The sequence below is a fragment of the Tinamus guttatus genome, unplaced genomic scaffold, assembly GCF_059628265.1.
Source record: "Tinamus guttatus ecotype Peru unplaced genomic scaffold, ASM5962826v1 Tinamus_guttatus_pri_ptg000125l, whole genome shotgun sequence".
Classification (NCBI taxonomy): Eukaryota; Metazoa; Chordata; class Aves; order Tinamiformes; family Tinamidae; genus Tinamus; species Tinamus guttatus.
In genome coordinates this window covers 984,198-1,005,947 of record NW_028288659.1, presented here as the reverse complement: position 1 = coordinate 1,005,947, position 21,750 = coordinate 984,198, and the positions used below count along the sequence as shown (strand labels likewise).

At 49.0% G+C, this 21,750-nt stretch overlaps 1 protein-coding gene across 2 annotated transcripts in view; it reads right to left on the bottom strand.

Moving 5' to 3' along the window:
* DENND5B (DENN domain containing 5B) overlaps window positions 1-18,775 on the bottom strand; it is a 98,129-nt gene extending 79,354 nt beyond the window's left edge. For both annotated transcript variants that reach the window (XM_088521549.1, XM_088521550.1), the window contains exon 1: window positions 18,631-18,775. In XM_088521549.1, the coding sequence (XP_088377675.1) occupies window positions 18,631-18,742 (112 nt within the window). In that variant the 5' untranslated portion in view covers window positions 18,743-18,775. The remainder of the gene's footprint in view (window positions 1-18,630) is intronic.
* Window positions 18,776-21,750: the final 2,975 nt, after the last annotated feature.

Genomic DNA, 21,750 nt, shown 5'->3' with positions numbered 1-21,750 from the left:
ACGCACTGCAGCTACGAGTAGCCTTGCACTAACACCGAAAGGTTTGTCCTTACAAACAAAAGCTATTATAGGACCTTGGATCACAAACAACATGATCACATCAGGAAGAGATATCACCTTAACATAAGGATATTTTAATTTCATTATGATGGCTGTGAGATATAGGACTAGTCTGGGAGAAGCCACCCATCAGCCAGTGCCACCCACACCACATGCTCTGGCAACTTTCCTTAGGGCAATCAGCAATGTTAAAGTGTGACCTGAAGTGTGACATAAATTCCATACGAAAGAAAAGGTTTTCTTGCCACTTCTCCCAGAAGGATGCTGGTGGCTCTCCCAGTTATTTTCTATAGGCAAGCCCAAACCTAACTAGCTCCCTGTGGACTAGAGTAGCAATCTGCAGACTGGCAGATGTGCAGTGAGAAACACTCACCAATAAACTCATCTTAACCACAGAAATTTGCCTCCAAAGCAGGGCTGAGATCCTCTGGTGGCGGGGGGGGAAGAAACCTACATAAGTGAACTGGACAAAATAATAAAAAGAGAAAAGCACTGATGGAATCATTTGCAAATTAATGAAATCCATGCTGATGAGCCCATTACTCTGCTTCAACTGTTTGTGCTAAACAGCAGCTCGGTTTTGATTAATGCAGCGATTACGCCGAGCTTCGGCCTGCTTTGCATTCTCCTCACCTCCCGCGCTCGGCGTGAAGGGCCGCAGTTTGTCGGGCACGGGTAACCCCGCGCCGGGAGGCTGCCCTGCCCTTCGGGACAGCGTCCCGCAGCAGCGGGGAGCGCCGCTGCCATTCCGAGGGCAACGCGCACACCGCTCCTGCAGTTCCTTCGGCACCTTCCCCGCGCAGACGGGTTTCCTAATGCTACATGACGGAGCATTACGTATATTTTTCAAAGATGCCGATTTTGCCTACCCCGGCGCAGTCTTCAGAAAGTCAATCTGACAGGCTCAAGGAACCAATCCAAAGAGCTGCATCATCCCACTTTGAAAAATATCTTTGTCTCTCAGCAAGCTAGAAACCATCCCCCAGGCAAGCAAGAGCATCAAAACCACTTACAAAGCAAGATTAAAGGCTGCAGTGCAATTGCAACACAGCAATGGGGACAAATTCCATGCAATAAGCAACTGAATAGTGTTATATAGGTGTCATAAGCATTATTTGGCAGGCTATTTGGGGATCTCCATGCAAAGAATAATCCTGGATACATAGGAGATAACAGAAAAAAAACTCCTTTTGATATTGGTATATGAGGAAGAGCCAGCGGGTCATTACCCTTATGTCTACAGGCATGTAGAGTACATCGCATATAGGGTCCAGCAGAAGCAGGCACGTGCAGGCATGTACACACACACTCACACATAACTCCTAGTATTTCAGTACAGAAGTCAACTTTTCTGAAGAGCAACCATGAAGATTTACTCCTTAGCGCTATTTTATAAAAACTGCCTGTGAATCACATGCCCTAGCAGCAGTTAGTACCAGCTATTAGACACGATGGAAAACAAGCGGCCCAGCACAGGAACTGCCACACGTGAGTTACTGGGTAAAGGGAAGGTCTCTGGAGGCATCGAGCTGGCCCTTCAGCACTCGAGGCCGATATCGCTACACAGCTCAGAACAGCATTTATGGCTCAAGCTACTTAACCAACACGTGGGACTGCTCCAGGGAGACAACCTACTTGTTACCTCAGCTAAGCCCCACAATGTAACATACGGCAGCAACCATCCTTGGTCATCTTACTTGGAATAACTATGCTTCAAATACAAAGCTATACATTTCCTTGCAGATATAGCAAGGTAAGAGCTCGAGGGAAGGCAATAAAAATACATAAAAAACAGTTCTCTATTACCTGTCAGACATGTTCTGATCTAAATACTGTGAAGAAAGATGTGCCTACAGAAGGGAGAGCTCTCACTCTTCTTCATAACCTTGCAAAATTAAAATTAAATTAAAATTATCAGGTCCTTTATTCTTTCTGCCTGTTTCTTAGGCTGCAGACTTTCTTTTTTAAGGAATTTCAAGTTCATTTTTCCAAGCAGCACTCTCTCCTCCAGTTTTACAGTGCACTTTTTAACCTCAAACTTTCTATCTGAACCTTCTTAAGGTGGAGCAACAAACAAAAACAAACCCCAAAGACAACCTTTAGTTAGAAGGAGACTTGTGTGCTTGCCTCTTACTCCTTCATACTCCAAATACTACTCGTGGCACTTTACCAGCCGTTTCTTCTGGGGCCAATAGAAGCACATGCACAACCTCTTTTAATGCAGGACAGGAATCTCACACCCCACACAGGCACACCCATGCCCACAGATATGCCAGATATTCCCATCACACTCTTCATATGCTTGTATTAAATTCCTCCTTTATGTCAACCTGTGCGACTAATCAGTATTTTGAATAGAACAAGCTGAAAACCCCAAAATCTAAGATTGGGAGCACAGGCAATGAGTGAGGAGAGAGCCTGCCTATCTCCACAAGGAACCCAGATAACCCATCCCAGCCGGCTCCTTGAGATTTGCATTACCTCTCAGAGACATCTCAAACACATTCAAACAAATATGCCTAAACAACTGCAGATCTCTGCCTTTTTAACTTAAAACAAAACCAAAAAAAAAAACAGAACAAAAAAAAAATCTTACAGGAGTTGGCATTAACCGTGCACAAAAGCAACATGCATTTTACAAGGTCATTAAAACAACCTTCCTGCTCAGACTTGAGTCAGCGCCCTCAAATTTCCTTCTCCACCTCAATTTATCTTCCTTCAATTGAAATCACTGTTAGCGCAGATTAGGTTTATCAACTTTATCAAGCAAAAGCAGTAGCTCCTGCCTCCACGGCTCTAAATGAGCTGAAGTGGAAGCCAATCCTCTGCACTCAGCTCCTCCCATTCCCCATCAAAACAGCAACTATTCTTGTAGGATATTAGTCTCCCATCATCCTGCTTGGGACACTGAAACCGTGAAGCACTAGAAAAATAAAAATAATTTAAAAATCCTACTGCACATGTAAATAACTGCTGCCTTTCATAGTTAAGGCTTCCAATGTCTCATAAAAATAGCTTTTTTTTTTTGTCTGTTTTTTACCTTCAGTAGATTGCAGGAAAGGAGGAAGATAAAGCTCCTCAGGACCTACATTCGACGGCAGACAGGAGGCAAATTCAGAATTTCGAATCCCCAGTTCATTTATCCTTGCAGACACAATTAACTTCCTATGAATCTGGATACGAAAGCCCTTGGCTTCATCTCGCAGCTCCTAAGTAATCTCAGTCTTCCTTCTCCGTAAGGACAATCCAATACAATCCTTGAGCCTTCAGGGGGGTGCAGCACCCAGCTGGACAGCGGGACCAGGGCACCAAGTGCCCACACAAACCACAGACAGTAACGAAATCCCTGCAGTGTTGCATGGGCACACAGCGGGGCTGTGTGTTGGACACGTGTCCAAGTGTCCCAAACGGACTCAGAAGCAAGCGACCCACTCCCACCACGGGGTCAGGAAGGCATTTCAGAGAAAGTAAAGATACAGGAGATAGTACAGCTTCTACCACCAAGATCAATGGCTCCTAAATAGGAGGATGTATCTATACACACACACACACAAAGCCAAAAAGCCTAGAGACCATAAATGGACAATAAACAGCATCTTGGCTTCTGAAATGCAACACTCACTTAAAACACGACGATAAAACAATCACCGCATACTCAATGCATCAGCATTGACTGCTGCATCCCATTCTGAAGATCTTCCTTAAGCAAAACTCTTTAGTTCAAGATTAAAACTGAATGAAGACACTTGGGGGGAGCTTGCTGTGTCACAACATATTTCAAGCAATTCTCAACTGTGGTACTCAAAAGTGAAACTGACCAAAATAGGTGGACTTGGCAGTGATCTTCTGTTTCCTTAAGTACCTTTATATGCCCCCCGTGCAGGTGACTTGAGGGTCATATATCAAAAGAGAACAAGTATCATCTACCCAGAGATGCCTGGATTACGTGGTAGGGCCTGGCAAGATAACCACGATAAGATATTTAAACACCACAAGCTGGCTAGGTAAGACACCTAATAGCTGCATCAGAAGAAGTGGCACCTGATCAGACAGCTCCCTTGTAGGAGCCCTGGTCTTTAGGACCTGGGTACTCTGCCATTTGCATCATTCCTACTGAGCAGGAATGCCAATCCTCTGCCAATCCTTGCTTATATATTTGGAGCGTTTCCAGGCAAATTGCATCCTTGAGGTCTTGAGGATTTCAGCTCCTCAGAGGCATGATACAGATTTCCACTGAAAATAACCTTTCCTCGTCACAGGTGCTGCGCACTGGCTTTAGACCCCCTCTTTGCCCCCTCCAAAAACCATATTCCTGACACTTTTGAAGATGCAATTGCCAAGTGCAGAAGCTCCTTCAAGATGAAGCCTATAATACCCCATTCCTGGAGAAAGATCACAGAGGCTGGATACAGGAAAGGACTGTCCTTAAAGCCATATGAGCCCCACAGCTTCTGCAGGTGCTCGGGGGCTGCTCTGCAGAAACCATTATTAGACTTTTGGGGAGATTTTGGTAACGAGCCAGGCTGCCACCTCCAGCATTGCCTCCAAGGGAGCAGAGTGTGAGTCTAGAGAGAGGGTAACTCAAGGAACGGCCCAAAATAACCCACTTGGATTGGCAGCACGAACAGGAGCCTCCGTGCAGCCTGCCAGCTTTCTGCTGGGGGCTGGCAGCGAGGCGGGATTGTAGGTGGTGAACGTTGTTTCACAGGAGGCTGCCGAGGCGCTGCAGAAACAGGCGGCTCTGGCAAGAGCCAGCAGCTTCTGCGTTTGGGGCTGGATCAACCCTCCCCGTGTTTATTGCCCCTTTTTAGGGTTTCCCTCCATGCTAAGGCAGCTGTTACCAGGGGCCCGGAGTCCCCCTCACCTCATGCCCGGCCGAGGGGCCTCCTCCGCTCCTTGCCGCTCCGTCTGTGCTCACGAGCGCGGCCCCCGCTGCCGAGCTGGCCCCTGAGGATATGAGCGAGCTGACACACAGCAGCGCCCGCCAGGACGCGCGCAGAGAAAGCCCTGTTGAGCAGCTCGGGAGCAGGAGCTGGGGACCTGCTGCTGCCGCCAGCCGGGGGAGGAGACGCTGCCTCATCCCCCCTGACCCGGCCAGCGCACATAGCGCCGCTCTGACCGAGCAGCTCTGCGGGGCGGCGGGCGCCAACGCGCCGCTCCTTGCTCCTGTCACGGGCCGCAGGAGGCGGCTTTCCTGCGCGCCAGGGCCGCCTCGCGCGGCTCCCTGCTCCCGCCGCGAGTCCCTGCTCCCGCCGCGAGTCACGCACGGAAACAGCCGCTTCGCGAGGCAGGTTAGCGCCTCGGGTCGTGCTCGCCAGCCGCACGGGTAGGCTGGCCCTTTCAAGGGACTCGACTCAATAAAAAGCGCCGCAGGGAAGTAAAGCTTTCCCTTAATAGGCAGCAGGAGAACATTTGTTTTTGTTGGTTTTAAGAGTGCATAAGCCAAAGCTTCAAGCATAAATGGAAAAAGTGTCAAGTGACTGCCGAACGTTGCTTCTTTCCTAATCCATCCCTTAAACATGTATGTACTAAGATACATGCAAATGACCCGAGTGCAATCTGCCACTCGGTTTCAGAAAGCTTAGGATGTAAAGACAGAGCAATTTAGGGGTGAATACAGGCATTTTAGATGACATCCCCCCTCACTAATAAGATTTGGATGCCCAGCTTGTGAGGGGACAGGGGGAAGGGGAGGAGGAGACCTGCTATTAATAAACTATACTTAGTTTTGAAATTAAAAGCTCAAACACAAAAGCTCTCAAATGAAACCCAACTTTTTTTTCTGCATGCAAACTGCGTCACTTCCCCACAAAAACCAGCCTTGCTTCGGGAAGCAGATGGCAGCCTGCAAGACCCACAAATCCTTTGTCTGGAGTAGCCAACGCAGCCCTACTGCCCATCAAAGTCAAGCACCACATTGGGAAGCACTGACCCCAGCAAATCCATTATGTTCCTTTCTACCGCAATGCTAAACCTGGCAAAATGAGCCGGCCTTGAGAGGAAAGGACGAGAGATTTCCAAGTCCCTCTTCCCCGGGCCCGCACGAGTGAGGACTTGGGTACCCAACGCACCGCGGGGGCTGCCCATGGGGCCAGGCTGCCTTAAGGAGGTCGGATACCGCTCGGGAGCATTCGTGCAGCCAGCTTGTAAGTCAGCAGGCTCCGTGGCCCCAAATAGCTACGTGACCGAGCGCAGAAGGAAATGCCTGTGACGGTGCTGGGGGCAGGCACCCCCCAGCAAGGGGGGCATCTGCCACAGAGAAGAGACTCTGAGTATCACTGGTTCAGGCTTGTGAACAGACCAGCAGCTTTTGTCTTGCGTATTTAACAACAAAATAAACGCAAAAAAAAATTAAAATAATAAAAAAAAAAGGCTCTGACCTCAGAGGAGCACACTGGCTGCGTTTTTCACACTCCTACAGAAATCGTCACCCACCTCCCTTTCCTTCAGCATAAGGCAATCTCTCAAGGACATGGCAACAGCGACACTGAAATTCAAAGCATTGTGATCAAATGCACGAAGGCGACGCTCATTACCGCTATGTTTGTCACCTACCTGAGGGCCCAACCTTATTATCTGAGGCAGTACAACAGCCATGTTAATCACAGCCACTGCGTATTGCTTGGAAGACATCTAGAAAGCTAAAGAGCACAATGTAGATTTACTATATCACAACATCGGGTTTAGTTACATGGCTTTCTCCTTGCCATCTTTTTACTTGCAGTTCATCCCTTGTTCATACCAGAGGACCTGAAATAAAGATGCGCCTGACTTGGAGGCTGCACATGCAAGAGCGTGTTGAGTTTTTATGATGGCGAGTCTGGCAGCAGGCTGGTGGGCAAGGAAAGCAAATCTTCCCGGGGACGCAGACTGGCAACTTATGGAAAGCTATCATTTTTCTTTTTAGAAGTTTTAGACTTCCGGTTCCTACTCATACGCTTTTTACACACCAAAAAACACCCCATGAAGACTGTGCACAGGTAGAAGCAACTTACTGTGTTCTTCCTAAAGTTACAGTGTGAAGATCCACATCATCACCAGCACAACACCATATTCAAGCCTGCTGGCAGTGTTCCTCCGAGTTTGCCTTTTCTTCTGTAAAAGTTTAACATACGAGAACCGTTCACGTTACTCACTTTGCCCCAAGTGTTTTGACAGCCATGCTCCCCACACGACAATGATGCCCTATTCAACCCTGCAGCTGCAGGCACCAGTATTCGGTCTCAGTTTTGAACAACGTTGTGAAACGGATGACCTCCCGCAAAATAAAACAGATAATACATTTTAAGGAGTAGAGCTTAAATAGATTAAGACGGTTAACAGTAAGAAAGGAAAAGCAGAATTTAAGTCCAGAATGAGAGGATGAGTTAAAAATAACCTTCTGGCTGAATTTGAGGACATTCAGAAAGGAAAAATGAAAGATGACCAGCCCTGCAAAAGCTAAAGCAGCCTCCTCAAATGGTTTCTCTAAAGGCTGAGTGATTTCTGCTCTGTGGGGGCCAGATATGATTGCCCATGTGCAGAGACCTCTGCATGCTTCCACAAAATGGTTAATCAGATCCACTCCAGAGCAGGGGCTGGCTCTGCTGACCTCGTGGGGGCCCCTTCCAGCAGCACAGCTCTACCAGTGACCATGGGTCCATGGCCAGCAGTATTGCTCCCCTAACATACAGGCTTCATCTGGGATCGGGATGGCAACGGAAAGACCAAGGGAGCACTAAACGCCACAGAGCAATTTCACAGCTGTGGGCAACAGGACATCCGCACAGCAACTCGAGTTCTCTCGTGGGTTCAGGAGTCAGCAAAAACAGATTTTTTTTTCTTTCTAAAGAAAGGAAGGGGCTCTGGAGGGATTATGGTATCAGTCTCACAACCTTAGCTCGAGTGGGGCGATCCTGCAGCATTAACACCAGCTGGGCTCCTGAGCAGCTTCAGCTTCCCCTTTCAGCCGTGCAGCACCCTGAGAGCGAAGGCTCAGGGGCACCGCAAGGGACTGTCACCAAAACACCAACCGAAAACCGAAACCCAGGAAAAAGTTCTGAGTCACAAGAAGTTTTCAGACCTTAACCACTAACACGTAGGGGAACGTGGGACACTCCGCTGTGCTCGTCACTCCCAATGGCCCCTCTGGGGTTCAAGGAAAGACGAGGATCGATGCCTTTGCTTCTCGCTCCCAGGCAAAGGCTCCTCGGGGACATCTGCTCACTCTTGTTCCTGCCCAGAGCAGGAGAACTGAACCCATTGCTGGAGCCCCTGCTCACAGCCAGGCCACCAGCGCCAGGACCTCGGCCCCTTCTCCCTGCTGCCCAGGACAAGGCTCCATCCAGATGCATTTGCATGGGAGGCTCAGACCACAGGGGCTATAGAGACTTTGTCACTATTGCCTCTTCAAAAAGCAAAAGAAAACCCAGCATATCAGAGCAAACCTGCGGCAGCAGGTTCCTTCCCCTCTACTTCACAAGCCTGTGGGCAGCTCCAAGAAGAAAGAGAACAAGAAGCCCCCTATAGAAGCCGTAAGAAGTTATTAACCACATCATCTACTACTGTTAATAGCAAACCACCCCCCACACACAACGTGCATTTACCTCTTCTGGTTACAAGATTACAGCCGCAGCTGTCCCACTGCGGCACCCAGCTGCAGATGTTCATATTTATACCAGACAAGGAATTATTACTTAATAACATTCCTTACAGGGGGATTCTTCAGTCCTTAGTCACTCCTCAGTTTAAGATAACTTTGGACTATACATACTTGCTCAAATTACGGGAGACAAATGGCATTTGCTACCCCACTCGCTAAAGCCAAAAGAAGTGACCGTATCTGTGGATGTTAACACAAGCCTCTCATGAGTATCATCATCTTGGGAAAAGCCTGGATGCATGATCTGTCTGTGCCGAGTAGCTGCCATCCTGATTTCCAGAGATAAATACTCTTCCTTAATAGATTAATAAAAGTAGTCATTAGAGACAGAGGTTGACAACCTGCGAAGAGGTGCATTAAGGTCACTTTGGTACCATTCTTCCCAGCCTTGACATTGGTGAAGTGTTCACAGAGCAGAACACACAGCAGAGCAGGCCATCCACAGCTCTGTGACAGAGCACACGTGCATGCTCAGCATCCAGGACTTCTTATAAGCATTGAATTATGCCCAGCAGGTTCACCTTCACCTATTATGTAAAAATTTATTTTAATATATTCAGCACGAGGGTTCTGCCCCAAATACCTGATCTGGCATAATTATAGACCGATATAGTGGAAGAAGAAACCAAATGAGAAGGCATACATCCAGACCACAAAAAGGTACCTTCCTAGAAATGGAAACAGCTTTCCAGCTCTTGCACACAGGTAAGCACCATGGGTGAGACCAAGTCTATGTTAATAGAACTGTTTAAGCACAAAATTGACATTAGTTTTAATTTCATGTGAAGGTATTGCATGGCATAAAGCAAAGACAACTACTAAGTAGGAATACGGATGGAAAAGAAGAGAAGAAACACTATCATATGAATAAACAACTTATCAGCAAATCCCTTCCCTCCCTCTGCAATGAAAAGCCAAATATTTACTCAATTATATATTGCATTCTTTGCTCACATACTTCATAGTTCAGATTTTGAAAGCAAACAAATAAAAGCTCTTGTCTTTCTCCAGAGGTCTTCTGAGGGGAGCAGGAGGTTTTACACGACCCAATCCAATCCAAGCCACCTCAGCGGCCACCTGGAGAAGGGGCAGGAGAGGTAGGGGGTTGGCTTGGCCTTCTAGGGCACTGGCAGGGTAAGGAGACCGGCCTGCAGATCCTGTTAGATGGCCAAAATCGGTGCAAGCCATACGTATTTGGACAGCGGCAGCATCCTCCTGCCTCTGCAGGCTCTAGTTACACCACGAGCTCAGACAGTCTCGAGCAGGCTCCTCTGATCCACGTTTCATTGCCAGGCTACCCCTGAAGCCAGTTCTTGCTTTCCCAAGGTCACCACGACCTCCTGGCTCCGGGTGCCCGACACCGCGAGCGCCTTTCGCACCTGCACGGCCCGGCCCAGGAAGCGGCCGCGGTGACGCTCGCTTTTTCCTTGAAGCTGCTAACGTGGGGACCATGGCACCGCCGCTTGGCCGGCATTGGGAAATAGCTATGCATGGAAATGAGCGGGAATTTATATACATACTAACAAAATGCAAATGTATACAAGCAGTTTCAGCCATCCATGAAAAGCAGCGGCCGCTACACACCGTGACAGTTCAGCTTGGCTTTAATCCCATCATTGTTAACGCAGAATGGGGTTTGGGATTAAGCCCCCTCACTCTTCCACGTCCTCATCTTTACCATGACAAGGGAAAACCAAGGATGGCGTGGAGAGAGGATTCGAGCCTCCACGCTGCACAGTTTGCCACTCACATAGCTTTGAGGAACATGGTAGTTTTATTTGATATAAAGCTTATTTAAAAAGCAATGACACACACAAAATATAGGAAAAAAAAATTGCTATCTCCCAAAGTTATTGCAATCTGATGAAGACAACTGTAAAGCAAAGCCAAGTTGATGCTCTAGGGGAAAGTTCATTCTTCGAGAGTGACATATTAAACACTGAATCTGAACACAAAACAAGAATGACGATATTTTCATATGAATTTTTGAAGGTTGTCCTCTAGCCAGAGAGCAAGTTTTCTTCATAGATCCACTAGAAGTAAACAGCCCCTCTCCTGCAACAGTATATTCTGCTAAGAGTTAATTTTTGCACCATCCCTCAAAGCAGGTCAGTGAGCTCTCACCAAGCCCTTCAGCCTATTCCACATAGTAAATACTAGCCAGGAAATATTCCTTCCATTTCGTTCTTTAGGTATTTCTTTTTGAAGTCAATTTTGGAGGATTTAACAGGAGGTGACTGTTCTGCAGGAAAGGGGATATAACAGAAGTTCACAGCATGCTCACTACGACAACCACCTCACACTGAGTTGCTCAGTATGCAGGGCGAAGAGGAGACAAATACCTTCCCATCAAGGAGCAAGGCTGCACATTTCCAACCCCTTAGGATATCCTGAAGAGAAGAGTTTCAACTGAACATGCAACTATAAGAAAGCCGAGCGCGACCATCATTCACTCCAAGCAAGGGACACAAGTGAAGCCGCTCACGTTTTCATCCTTATAATATCACTAAAGCTTCTTCCATCCATCCCAATATCTGACACACCAGGAATTTGTCACACATGAGTCATCTCCCTAGTGCCTTTTATTGTGATGACCCGTCACCATGATGGCCCATTGCCATTTCTCCCCTAATTACTTTTGAGATTATCCATGTGGCTGATGTGGCCAAAGCACCACAACTGAAGGTCCGCTGTTTCCTAACTATTTTTTTTCTTTTAAACACAGTGTTAGTTTTCCTACCATAGGTATATTTCTGGTCAAGAGGTAGATAAAATGAACTTCAAATTTTATTTTCATCAACACCCACAAACTCTATGGAAAGATGAAGGAGAAAAAAATAAAACAATTTTTCCCATACACATAAGATATGGCTGAGCATGCAATATTCTTCCCATGTATACAAAGGGTCATATGTGAGCTAAAACACCAATGGCCAAGCACCACTGCTGAAGCTTGTTAAGTCAGAGCACTAGCTGCATCAACGCTGCAGTCTCTTCCCATTCCTCAGCACCTCCTCATTCACTCCAGCACCCATCCCACCGCACCGGGTGCAGCAGGGAGCAGCAGACTCCTCCGGCTTTGCAACCTGTGCGTTGGCCAGTACGTTTCACAGCCTGGCTGGCCCTGAGGACTACCTGGTTGGTCCATGACAAAGTGGGGACAAGCAAGGCAGGAAAGGCACCGTGCCTCCTCACTGGTGGCTTGCAGGGACCTCAGCCCCTTCCAACACAGGGCAGCGGGAGGCACCTCCATTGCGAGCTCTATACTCACGTAGGAGAGCTCTGGGCGCTGGTTCCGCTCCTGGGCACCGGTGAGTCATTCCTGGGAGAGGACAGAGCCCCTCGGGCAAAGGGCTGAGCAATGGGCCCATACCACAGCCCTGCTCCGCTCCGCGTGCCGAGGCTTCGCGACAGCCGACCAAACGGTTGTCCCTGCCGGCCACAGGCACCTTCACCCTCAGGGCGGGTTCAGAACACATCCCTCTTGCTTTCCTGGGAAGTCTGAACACAGCAAGCAAGCTTATGTCTCCAGGATGTTTGTCCTGCGTGTTTTGCTTCTGGATGCTCCTCACCTCACTTGGACTCTCGCATCCTGCGGCCTCCAGGCCATTCGCTTCCCGCCTCGGACCTGAGTCCCGTGGACACCAACACTGCCCTGCCCTGGCTGACCACGAGCAGGCCTGGAGCTGGTTCACGCGGAGCTCAAGCCCTGTGAGCGCGTTCACAGGGACCACGGCTTCACCACGCGCGGGGAAGGAGCCGCACGCCCCGCCGGCAGGGGACGAGGCGCTGGGGTTTAACCCAGGTGCCTCCTGCCGTCAGGGGACGAGGCGCTGGGGTTTGACCGAGACGCCTCCCGCCATCAGGGGACGAGGCGCTGGGGTTTAAACGAGACGCCTCCCGCCATCAGGGGACGAGGCGCTGGGGTTTAACCCAGGCGCCTCCCGCCATCAGGGGACGAGGCGCTGGGGTTTAAACGAGACGCCTCCCGCCATCAGGGGACGAGGCGCTGGGGTTTAACCCAGGCGCCTCCCGCCATCAGGGGACGAGGCGCTGGGGTTTAACCGAGAGGCCTCCCGCCGGCAGGGGACGAGGCGCTGGGGTTTAACCGAGAGGCCTCCCGCCGGCAGGGGACGAGGCGCTGGGGTTTAACCCAGGCGCCTCCCGCACCAGCACACGCTCTTCCAGGTGCTCTCCGCACAGACGCTGGTCACTAATGGGAGCTAAAACAGCAGCTTTACTGGCAAGAAGTATGTGAAATTTGCTTTCGTTTAGCCTCGGTGATATCAATACAAACCATGACATTTTATCAACTCCATCGATGACTTATTTTCCAAAGAATACAACATACAAACTTGGATGAAGGCAAAAACGTAACACAAGAGTCACATTGAGGCGGGGGAGCATCTGAATCCAGGATCTCTCTGACATACGCAAAGGTAAAGAATGAAAGGGCTATAATTAAAGCTTACTAATGTCACAGCCATTAGCAATTGCACGAACAATCCATTACCCAGCTGAACGAGAAAGTCGTTCCTTATTAATAGTTATTGTAGCTGGATACTTTATTCGTCAATAATATTGACACCACTATATAAAGAACACTTTGTTTCCTTTGGCTGCAGGAGCTCTCCCCTACAGAAGCAGGGGTCTTTAACGTATAATTCAGATGACTATAAAAATCAATGTATGGTATTAAACTGAAATTCTCTTTTCCCCTGTAATAAATATATATATGTGTGTGTGCATACACATGTTTAATAATAAGGCATTACAGCAGTTGCACAGCTTTAAACACGATGGCATGGGCAAGAAAGCAGAAACATTTTCTGTGTTTCAGCAGCGAGTCAAGGTCAGAGAAGTAGGGATCGTGTCCGTGTTCTCTTGGACTAGAACAGCAACATTTTACATAGCTTGAAACCTAAAGATCGGTTTTCACACTTAGAAATTAAGCCGAAATAATATTTTGTTTCAGAGTTTTGAGAAGGTATTTCTGATATTTCCTCGTATACCAGTGTTATGAGAGGAGAAAAAAGAAAAAAAAAAAAAAAAGGGTTATTTCGACTAACCAGACACTCCATTCAGTCTCTCACTGCTGAGATCTCCTCTTCCAGCCATCAATCGTGGACGCCTAGTGTTGCATATGAGCAACGCTAGGTGCAGGGAGAGAGGATGTGGAGGGAAATATCCAAGTCCCACCCCCTTCCAGACACCATATAATGAACAAAAATCATAGGCAACCAACTACAACTGCCTCTAAGGCGCAAGCTGATCTGCCAGGCTGTACAGCATCAGCCACCTTCTCCTCTGCCCGTCCCACTCCCATCTGGGTCTGCATTACTTAACCTGGACAGTCCCTCTGCAAATGGTTCATGTCACTTCGGACTGTCCTTCAGAAACCAAAAAGCTAAGTTTAGAGCCTGGTTTTCATATCAGGCAATCCAGTAAGTCGTGGAACTGCAACTACTTAGCCATTTCCTGGTCAATGGAAATGCATTCGCATATTCCCAGTAAAGCAGGGAAAAAAAAAAAAAAGCTATGTAAAGTTATGTATACAGGAAGATACATAGCTGTAATAATGTCACCTAGTCTTCTTTTTCCTCTTCAGCACAAATCCTAGCACTACGGTGCAATTTGGCATGAAGAAAGTTAGCAACTAGCCCCAGCTCTCCATCGAAGGAGGCAGTGACAAGCAAGTGCTCAGGTGCCAGGGCATCACGCTCGAGAAGTAAAAGAGCTGTTTGGCTTTCCAAACTGAAAAGAGCCCACCAGACAAGAAGCACAGACGGGCAGACTGCAACTGCTTCATTCTCAGCATTAGTATGAACTGCAGACGTGTTTCCTTGATAGGGGAAAATTAATTACCAGTACCTGTTTATTTATAGGGAAGCAGCGAGGGGCAGGAGCAGTGTTGGTTTCCCCCGTGACACTCAACACTTCCGATAAGCCCGAGGAAGGAGCACTTGCAGTGACTGCTTTGCAGGAAAACAGTAGGTCTTAGGAGCAGCAAAACTACTTCACTGTTTAAGTTGACAGTGTCAGTCCTTACCCAGCAGCCAAAACTACACAGCGCTGAGTATGTTCTTCAAGGAGACCCAATAACCAGAGCTGCTCCTCATTACAAGCACAATATTAAGGTAAATATTTTAAGGTTTATGGAAAAGCTATAAACCACTTCATTTTTTGCACAGAGGGGCTAACACAACTCCAGCAACATTCACCTTTCAAAGTGCAGAGGGCATCCCCCACCATAGCCCCTCGGGCCCAAGCTCCAGCACTGACTTGGAGCATCCTCACCCGGATTAATCCTCCCTCTCTGGGCACAGTCCCCTCTGCCGAGCTTGGGCCGCTTCTTCCACTTGTGACCAAAACACCCGCCTGCAATTCTCTCCCTGCTTTCCTCCAGGGCACCAGCTTACTTTGCTATTAAATTAAGTCTAGTTTTCGTCTCAAGTCATCCTTACGTGCTCTGGAATTTTCCCAACAGTATACTTTGACTCTGTAACAAGATATTGCAGAATTTAATATGTTATCAACGTAAAATGGAAAAGTAACTACAGTCAGATAAATCTTGTACCTTTCACACACAGTTATGAAGTCCACACAGTGTCACGAAATATGTAATAAAGCGAATTTAATGAAATATTAGGTCCTTTTGTTTAAGGCAGTGTTAAATATTTGCTGTAATGAGCTCATTTAAGCCCATGCAATCCTGAGGTTGACAGTCTTGAAATGGCATTAGTTTTCACCTGAAAGTAGGCATGAAGATAAAAATGAACTGAAATGTATTCTCAGTCATCCCTTAACAGGAGACACACATTTCTTTTGCCCTATTTCCGTAGTCTTCACCAAGGCGAAGAAGCCAATACCAAAATTTCCATGCTTTTCAAGATGCATTTCATATCAAGTGCACTATTTTTGAGTTTTTCAAATACTGCAAGTAAAACTTAAATATTTTCCTTTCCTCCCATCAGTCTCCCATCAGTCCTGGAGAAAGGAGCCTTTTTCTTCCACCTTTGACCAAGAGCTCTGGGGCAGCACCACAGGTACTAGAGCATGACATTATAATCCAGGCAGTATCTAGCTGCATACACTATCAAGTTGAGCATTAGGTAATAGACAGTTTTCAGTTTCCCGTGTAATAAAAATCTTTATCAGAAAATTGCACACAAAGGTAGATTAAGTGAAGCATCTGCATGCTGCAAAATTCTCGTCTCCCAGGTTTATTTTAAGCACTCTGCAGGAACAAGAGCCATCAAGCAAGTTGCTCTTCCCTCGACGCAGCTCAAGACCTTACAGAACTTGAGGACCCCAAGCCACGTGCCCAGCAAGGTGCCCGCACCTCGGCTGGCCCCAAAAGGCTCCAGCTGGAAACGCAAAAGCCCACGAGGTTTTGCAGCTTCTGCGTTCGCAGAGGGGTCCATGGGGCTGGAGACTGCCCTCCTCCCCTTCCCAACTTGTGTGCTCAGCACTCAGTCCCAGCTCGCTTCAGTTTATTCGAACCCTATTTAAGCAAGGTTGCCCATGCGCAGGGGTTGTTAAGAGACTCCCGTGTCTAGAGTTAAGCAGGTTTTTAATTACTTTTTGCTAAATAAGCCTGCTCTATGTGGCAGCTTAAGCCACGGCAACATTTCATCTGAAGCCATGACTCAACATGCAACTCGACACAACAACCTCCTCAAACACAAGGCTGGCAAGATACTAGGAGAGCACAATTCACAACTGGAAGAGGAGGATCATTTCTCTCAAAAGCAATCTGAAAGCATTTTTATAAATAAACAGCCTGAATTTGTGCATTTCCTGTGACCTCGCATTCTCTTAAGTATCTTCCCCCTATTCCACCTATAAATTCAATTCTGGTAGCTCAGTTTTTGAAACCTACAATCCCCAACTTGCGATGAGATCTCACGAGTGCCATCTACAGTGGCATTAATACTCCCCAAGCTCTAGCAGAAGTATATTCTCCATTACATCGAGAACCAGGGTTAAGTCTTCCACAGTCACACTGTATTTGCCACTCACAGCACTGTTCTTCTCTAATGCTTCCAGCTGCTGAGCTCCCAGCTGATAGCAGAAAGCTCTTGTCATGAGTCCCTAAAAATATAACGTTGCTTAGTGCAAGTCCCATCGTATTTCTGTTATTCCAGTTCCTCCTCTGTGATATCCCAGTGCTCCCTTATTTGCATCTTCAGCAATTTTGGCATGCTGAAACCTTGCTGCTGGACCTCACCTAGCTTAAGTCAACGATAAAGCCAGTTGCACTTTTGATTTCCTGTCAAGGCGAAAAAAAAATCCAAAGTGAAGCCCCACTTATTTTTGAAGCAACTGCTTTTGGCAAATTCTCTTTGAAAAGATTCATATCTGCACTCAATGTTGTGCAAGGGAATATCCTCAATGTGTCAGAAGATCTTTGTTTTAGTGAAAAGTGTTTCATTTTGAAAAGAGAGACTCCCTTCAGCTTTTAAGTCTCATTAAGGTTGCTGGAGGTATTCAGCTGATCCTAGTGAGAGAGACGAGGCCTCGAGCAGAGCCAGTGGGTTACGCCAAGCCACTGCTTTTGGTCACTCCTTGATCAATGCATTGCAAGAGCATCCCATCTTACCATGACGGAGTAAAGATGCCAGCAAGGCAAATTTTAAGGAGAAAGCAGTCATCAGTGAAAGCACAGCCTGCTAGCCAACACTGCTTTGAAAACAGTTTATTTTCAGAAAGGGGAGTTTGAGATGACTCAAAGTTTAAGTCGCTGAAGCCCTGGTGGCTCACGCTATGCGGATCAAAACTACTGCATGCCATCAGCTGCAAGATAGCTCATGAGCCAGGAGCTCGCTATCAAAAATAACACAGCCAAAGAATAAAAAACAAACAAAAAAACCACAGCCACTAATACCTGTGAAAAGCCAGAGTTCTAAGCACGTTTAGCTAATGCCTCAAAAATCAAGATTCCAGACAAGCGCTCGTCACAAACACAGCGCTTTCCCAGGAGGAGGCTTCGGCACCTCACGCTAAGGCGATGCTCCTTGTACCTCAGTACAAGGTTTGGCCGCGGGCAAAACCACAGACGCGAGCCAGCGCGCACGGCTCCGCTCGGCCAGCGGCGTCCATCACAGAGTCCTTCCCTGACGCGAGGGGGGACGAGAGGCTTCCCGCGGCAGCGGAGACCTTGCTGGGATGCCATCCATCCCTGCGGCACAGGGTCCCCGGTGAGGGCCGCATCCCGGCGTCGCTCACGCGCGCCGCGGCCGCCTCCGGCACGCGCCCCCGGGCTCCAGCGCGCTCCGGCTTGCGGCTCCCGCAACGCGCTTCGCTTTCCACAACGCGCACGATTAAATTATGCCGTGCTCGGGGTCAATTGTGTTTTGCACGTTTGAAAATAAATAAATAAATAAGAAATGCCTTAAGCGCTTCCTTTCAGATAAACATGAGTGACATTTGGGGAAGGACACCGACTTTCCAAGCGTAAGCGACTCGAATCCAACCACGAGCCCTCCCCCAAAACAAGCATTTTGGGAAGCGAGCGAGCATCTCCAAGACCCTACGGTAACAATTTGGGAGGGGAATACTGGAGAAATTCAAATAGAAAACGGAAAGGGGGGGAGGTTGGGGGGAAGGTGCTGGAAGAGCATTTCTGAGCAGCTATAGGACGTGGGGAGAAAAAAAAAAAAAAAAAAGGAAGAAAAAAGAAAGACGCAATTAGAGATGCGATCCTGTTAATTTATGCGGCTCTTCCAGACCCTCCCCCAGCACTCCCGGCGCAGACGGGCAAGGAGCGAAGCCGCCGGCGGCTCCGGCACAAAGCTCGGCCCTTCGCGCGCCCGCCCGCGCCGCGGCCCTCCCGCAGCGCCCGGGGCCGCCTCCCCGCCGGGAGCGCGGGGAAGGAGGGCAGCGGGGCGGACACGTCGCGGCGCGGGGGCGGCCGCGGCGCCGCTCACCTGCCAGCTCGTCGGGCTCCAGCCCGCTCTCGGCGTCGATGCCGCAGAGCACGAAGTAGTGCGCGAAGCGGCAGGGCGCCGCGCCGGGCGCGGGGGCGCCGCTCCCGCTCATGCCGGCGGCGGCGGCTCCGGCTGGCGCTCGGGCTCCCTGCGGCAGCGCAGCGCAGCGCGGCGCGCCCGCCGCCCGCCCGCTCTCGCCGCGCCGCCCACAGCACCGGCGCCGTCAGCGGGCGGAGCCGCCGCCGCCATCCCGCCCCCTGCCCCCGCGGAGCGGTTAAAGCCCCGCGCGGCGAGCGGGCTCCGCCGCAGGGCTCGGAGTGGTCGCGCGGGGACCGCCCGGCACCTCCAGCCCCGCCGAGCGGTGTCTGTGCGGGCGGGTTTACCTGGTGTTGGTTTGATGGAGGCGAGTCGGCTGAGGCGAAGGGAGGGAAGGAGAGGCGCGTCGGCCCGGCGCCCTCTGCGCCTGAGGCACGAAAGGCAGGAGGCGCCGCGGGGAGCAGCGCGCGGGGCCGCTCCTGAGGGCAGCGCCGGGAGGCGTCGCGCTGCGCGGGCAGCGAGTGCCCGAAGCAAGCCGAGCCAGACCGGACCGAACCGAGCCGAGCCGAGGCACGCAGGGCGCTTGCTAACGCCCGGGCTGCGCAGGGGGCTCGCAGGGAGCCGGCTCGGCCGGGGCCCCGCGCGTGGCGTGAGCTCTGCCACGCGGCTCGCGCGGGTCTCTGCCACGCGGCCTCTGCTTCCAAGTGGCGCCAAGGAGGCTCCTTCACACGCGGTTTCCTAGAGGGTGAATGACCCTTCTGGCGCGGCCGTGGAGGCACCGCCATCCCTTTACCCGCGTTTCTATAACCCTCCCCATCGCTATCGCTCGAAGCCAAAGTATGAGCAGAGCTGTCTAGGAGCGGTACCTACTTTCAGGGGGGCAAATGTAGTTATTTTGAAGCCCAAAACTTTTTTGCCAAATCGACGAGACCCTGCTTTGCTCAGGTGCTGGTTCTGCCATCCCAGGGTTTTACATTGGCTGTTTTCAGAATTTAACATGTGGTTTCAGCCTTAAAGTCACAGAATCATTATGGCTAGAAAAGACCTTTAAGATCATCGAGTCCAAGCATAAACCCTTCAACACGATGCCTTCTGCGTGTTTATCTGCTTGTGCGTCCTGGCCTGCGCGGTATGCAGTAATTTCTGTCTCATCCTTCACTCACTGTGGATGTTGACCTCTTCTGGTTATTGCTCAGCAGTGTGAGCCGCACTGATGCCTGCTCTGATTTATGTTTGTCCTTATTCGAGAAAGCCCCGTGATAACAAGGTGCCTGAAAAGAACTGGCATTGCAGCTGCCCAGGATAGGGAGGGCTGTGGAAGAACAGCTCCTTCCTACCTGTAGGCAACCCAGAAGTGCATCTCTTTCTTCCCTTCCCTTTGAATTAACAAATTATACCCCCTCTAAGCATCATTTCAGTTCCCAGTGCTCTACAGAAAGCAGATAAGAACCAAACCATTTGCCTCCCTACAACTACCAAGGGAAAAAGAGAGTCCTCTGTCACGATCACCGGTTGTGCAAGTTGTGGCACAACATAACAAGCTGGACTTTGCTAGATCCAAGCAGGAGTTTGCTGAGAGACTGGTTATTTTCTCGACTTTGCACTGAGAGCTGCGTTACTTTATTTAGTTTGGTTTGTTTATTAACTTATGTGTTCATTCAGCTCTAGGTCAGATTACTGGAGGCAGGCTCCAACTCTCATTCAAAAATAATTGCTCTTTGTGCGGAGAGGCACCTTTTTATTCTCCTATTGCAGGCTTCTCTATTGGAGGCAGGATTGCTTGGGCATCTCCAGAAAGCTGGAAATCCAAGATGTGGGCTGCATCACTCTCCCTGAAGGATGCCTGAGATAGGACCCTCTAAAAGTAACCAAGACTTAACACTTTTTTTTTTTTTTTCCCCTGGAGTACAGTGTAGTTCTATGTTGTTTTATCATAGTTTTCTTCTGCGCAGGACAGCTTTTGTTTGTTTGTGTGTTTGAATAAACAGTTTAATGCACAGATATTTCAACATCAACAAGATCAGTAATACATATAGCATGTTTTAAACATAAGCCTGAAGCACAACATATGAAATTGCAGATAAGCTTATATATTTTCCTGGAGCACCTGTAGAGTTCAGCCATCTCTCCTGTTTTTGTACCTACAGCTCCCACAGACCCTTCTCCAGGAGTGTCATGTGGGTAGCAAGTTCTTCTAATCAGATCAATCTTTGGGCCTAACATGATCCCAACAAGGCCGCCCAGCTCTTGCAGTGCCAGCAGGCTTTGAAGAATCATCGAATAGTTGCGGTTGAATCACCTCCCTCCACCTGCTGGCAACGCTCTTCCTAATGCACCCAGGAGACCATTGGCCTTCATGGCCACAAGGGCACGTTGCTGGCCCATGGTCAACCTGGTATCCACCGGCACTCCCAGGTCCTTCTCCACAGAGCTCCTCTCCATCATGTCAACCCCTGGCCTGTCCTAGTGCATGAGATTATTCCTGCCTAGATGCAGGACCCTCCATTTCTTGAACTCCTTTCTTGAACTTCATGAGGTTCCTCTCCTCGCAGCTCTCCAGGTTCTTGAGGTCCCTCTGAAGGGCAGCACAGACCTCTGGTATATCAGGCAGGTATCCCCCCATTCAAAGCATAATAACAGGAATAACAGGATTGCTTGATTTGTCTACTGGACAGCTGCATTCAAAGCAGTAGGAAGCTCCCAGTGCTCTGATACTTCCTCCTGCTAGGAATCCTGGGAACAGGAATATGGTGGCATTGAGAACGGGAGATTGGGACAAGCACAAAAAATTCCCATCCCAAAAAAACAACTCCATACTATAAGCTAGATCTGCTGTGGGACCTTTTCACTTTAATCTGCTCTTCTGTGGCAATAGCTTTGTCCTGTCACCAGCTGGATTTTCATCTGTGTGACACAGCAGAGGAAGATATTTTGGCTTGTTGGATTTGTTCTTCCCTAGGTAGTTGTGTCTTTAGCTGTAGTGAATATTCTTCTGCAGTATTAAGTTGTTTCAGCTTTCCCTCTGCTTAATCTCACGGTGAGTCTTTGTTTTTCAAAATCTGTTAGTTTAAACTGGGTCAAATG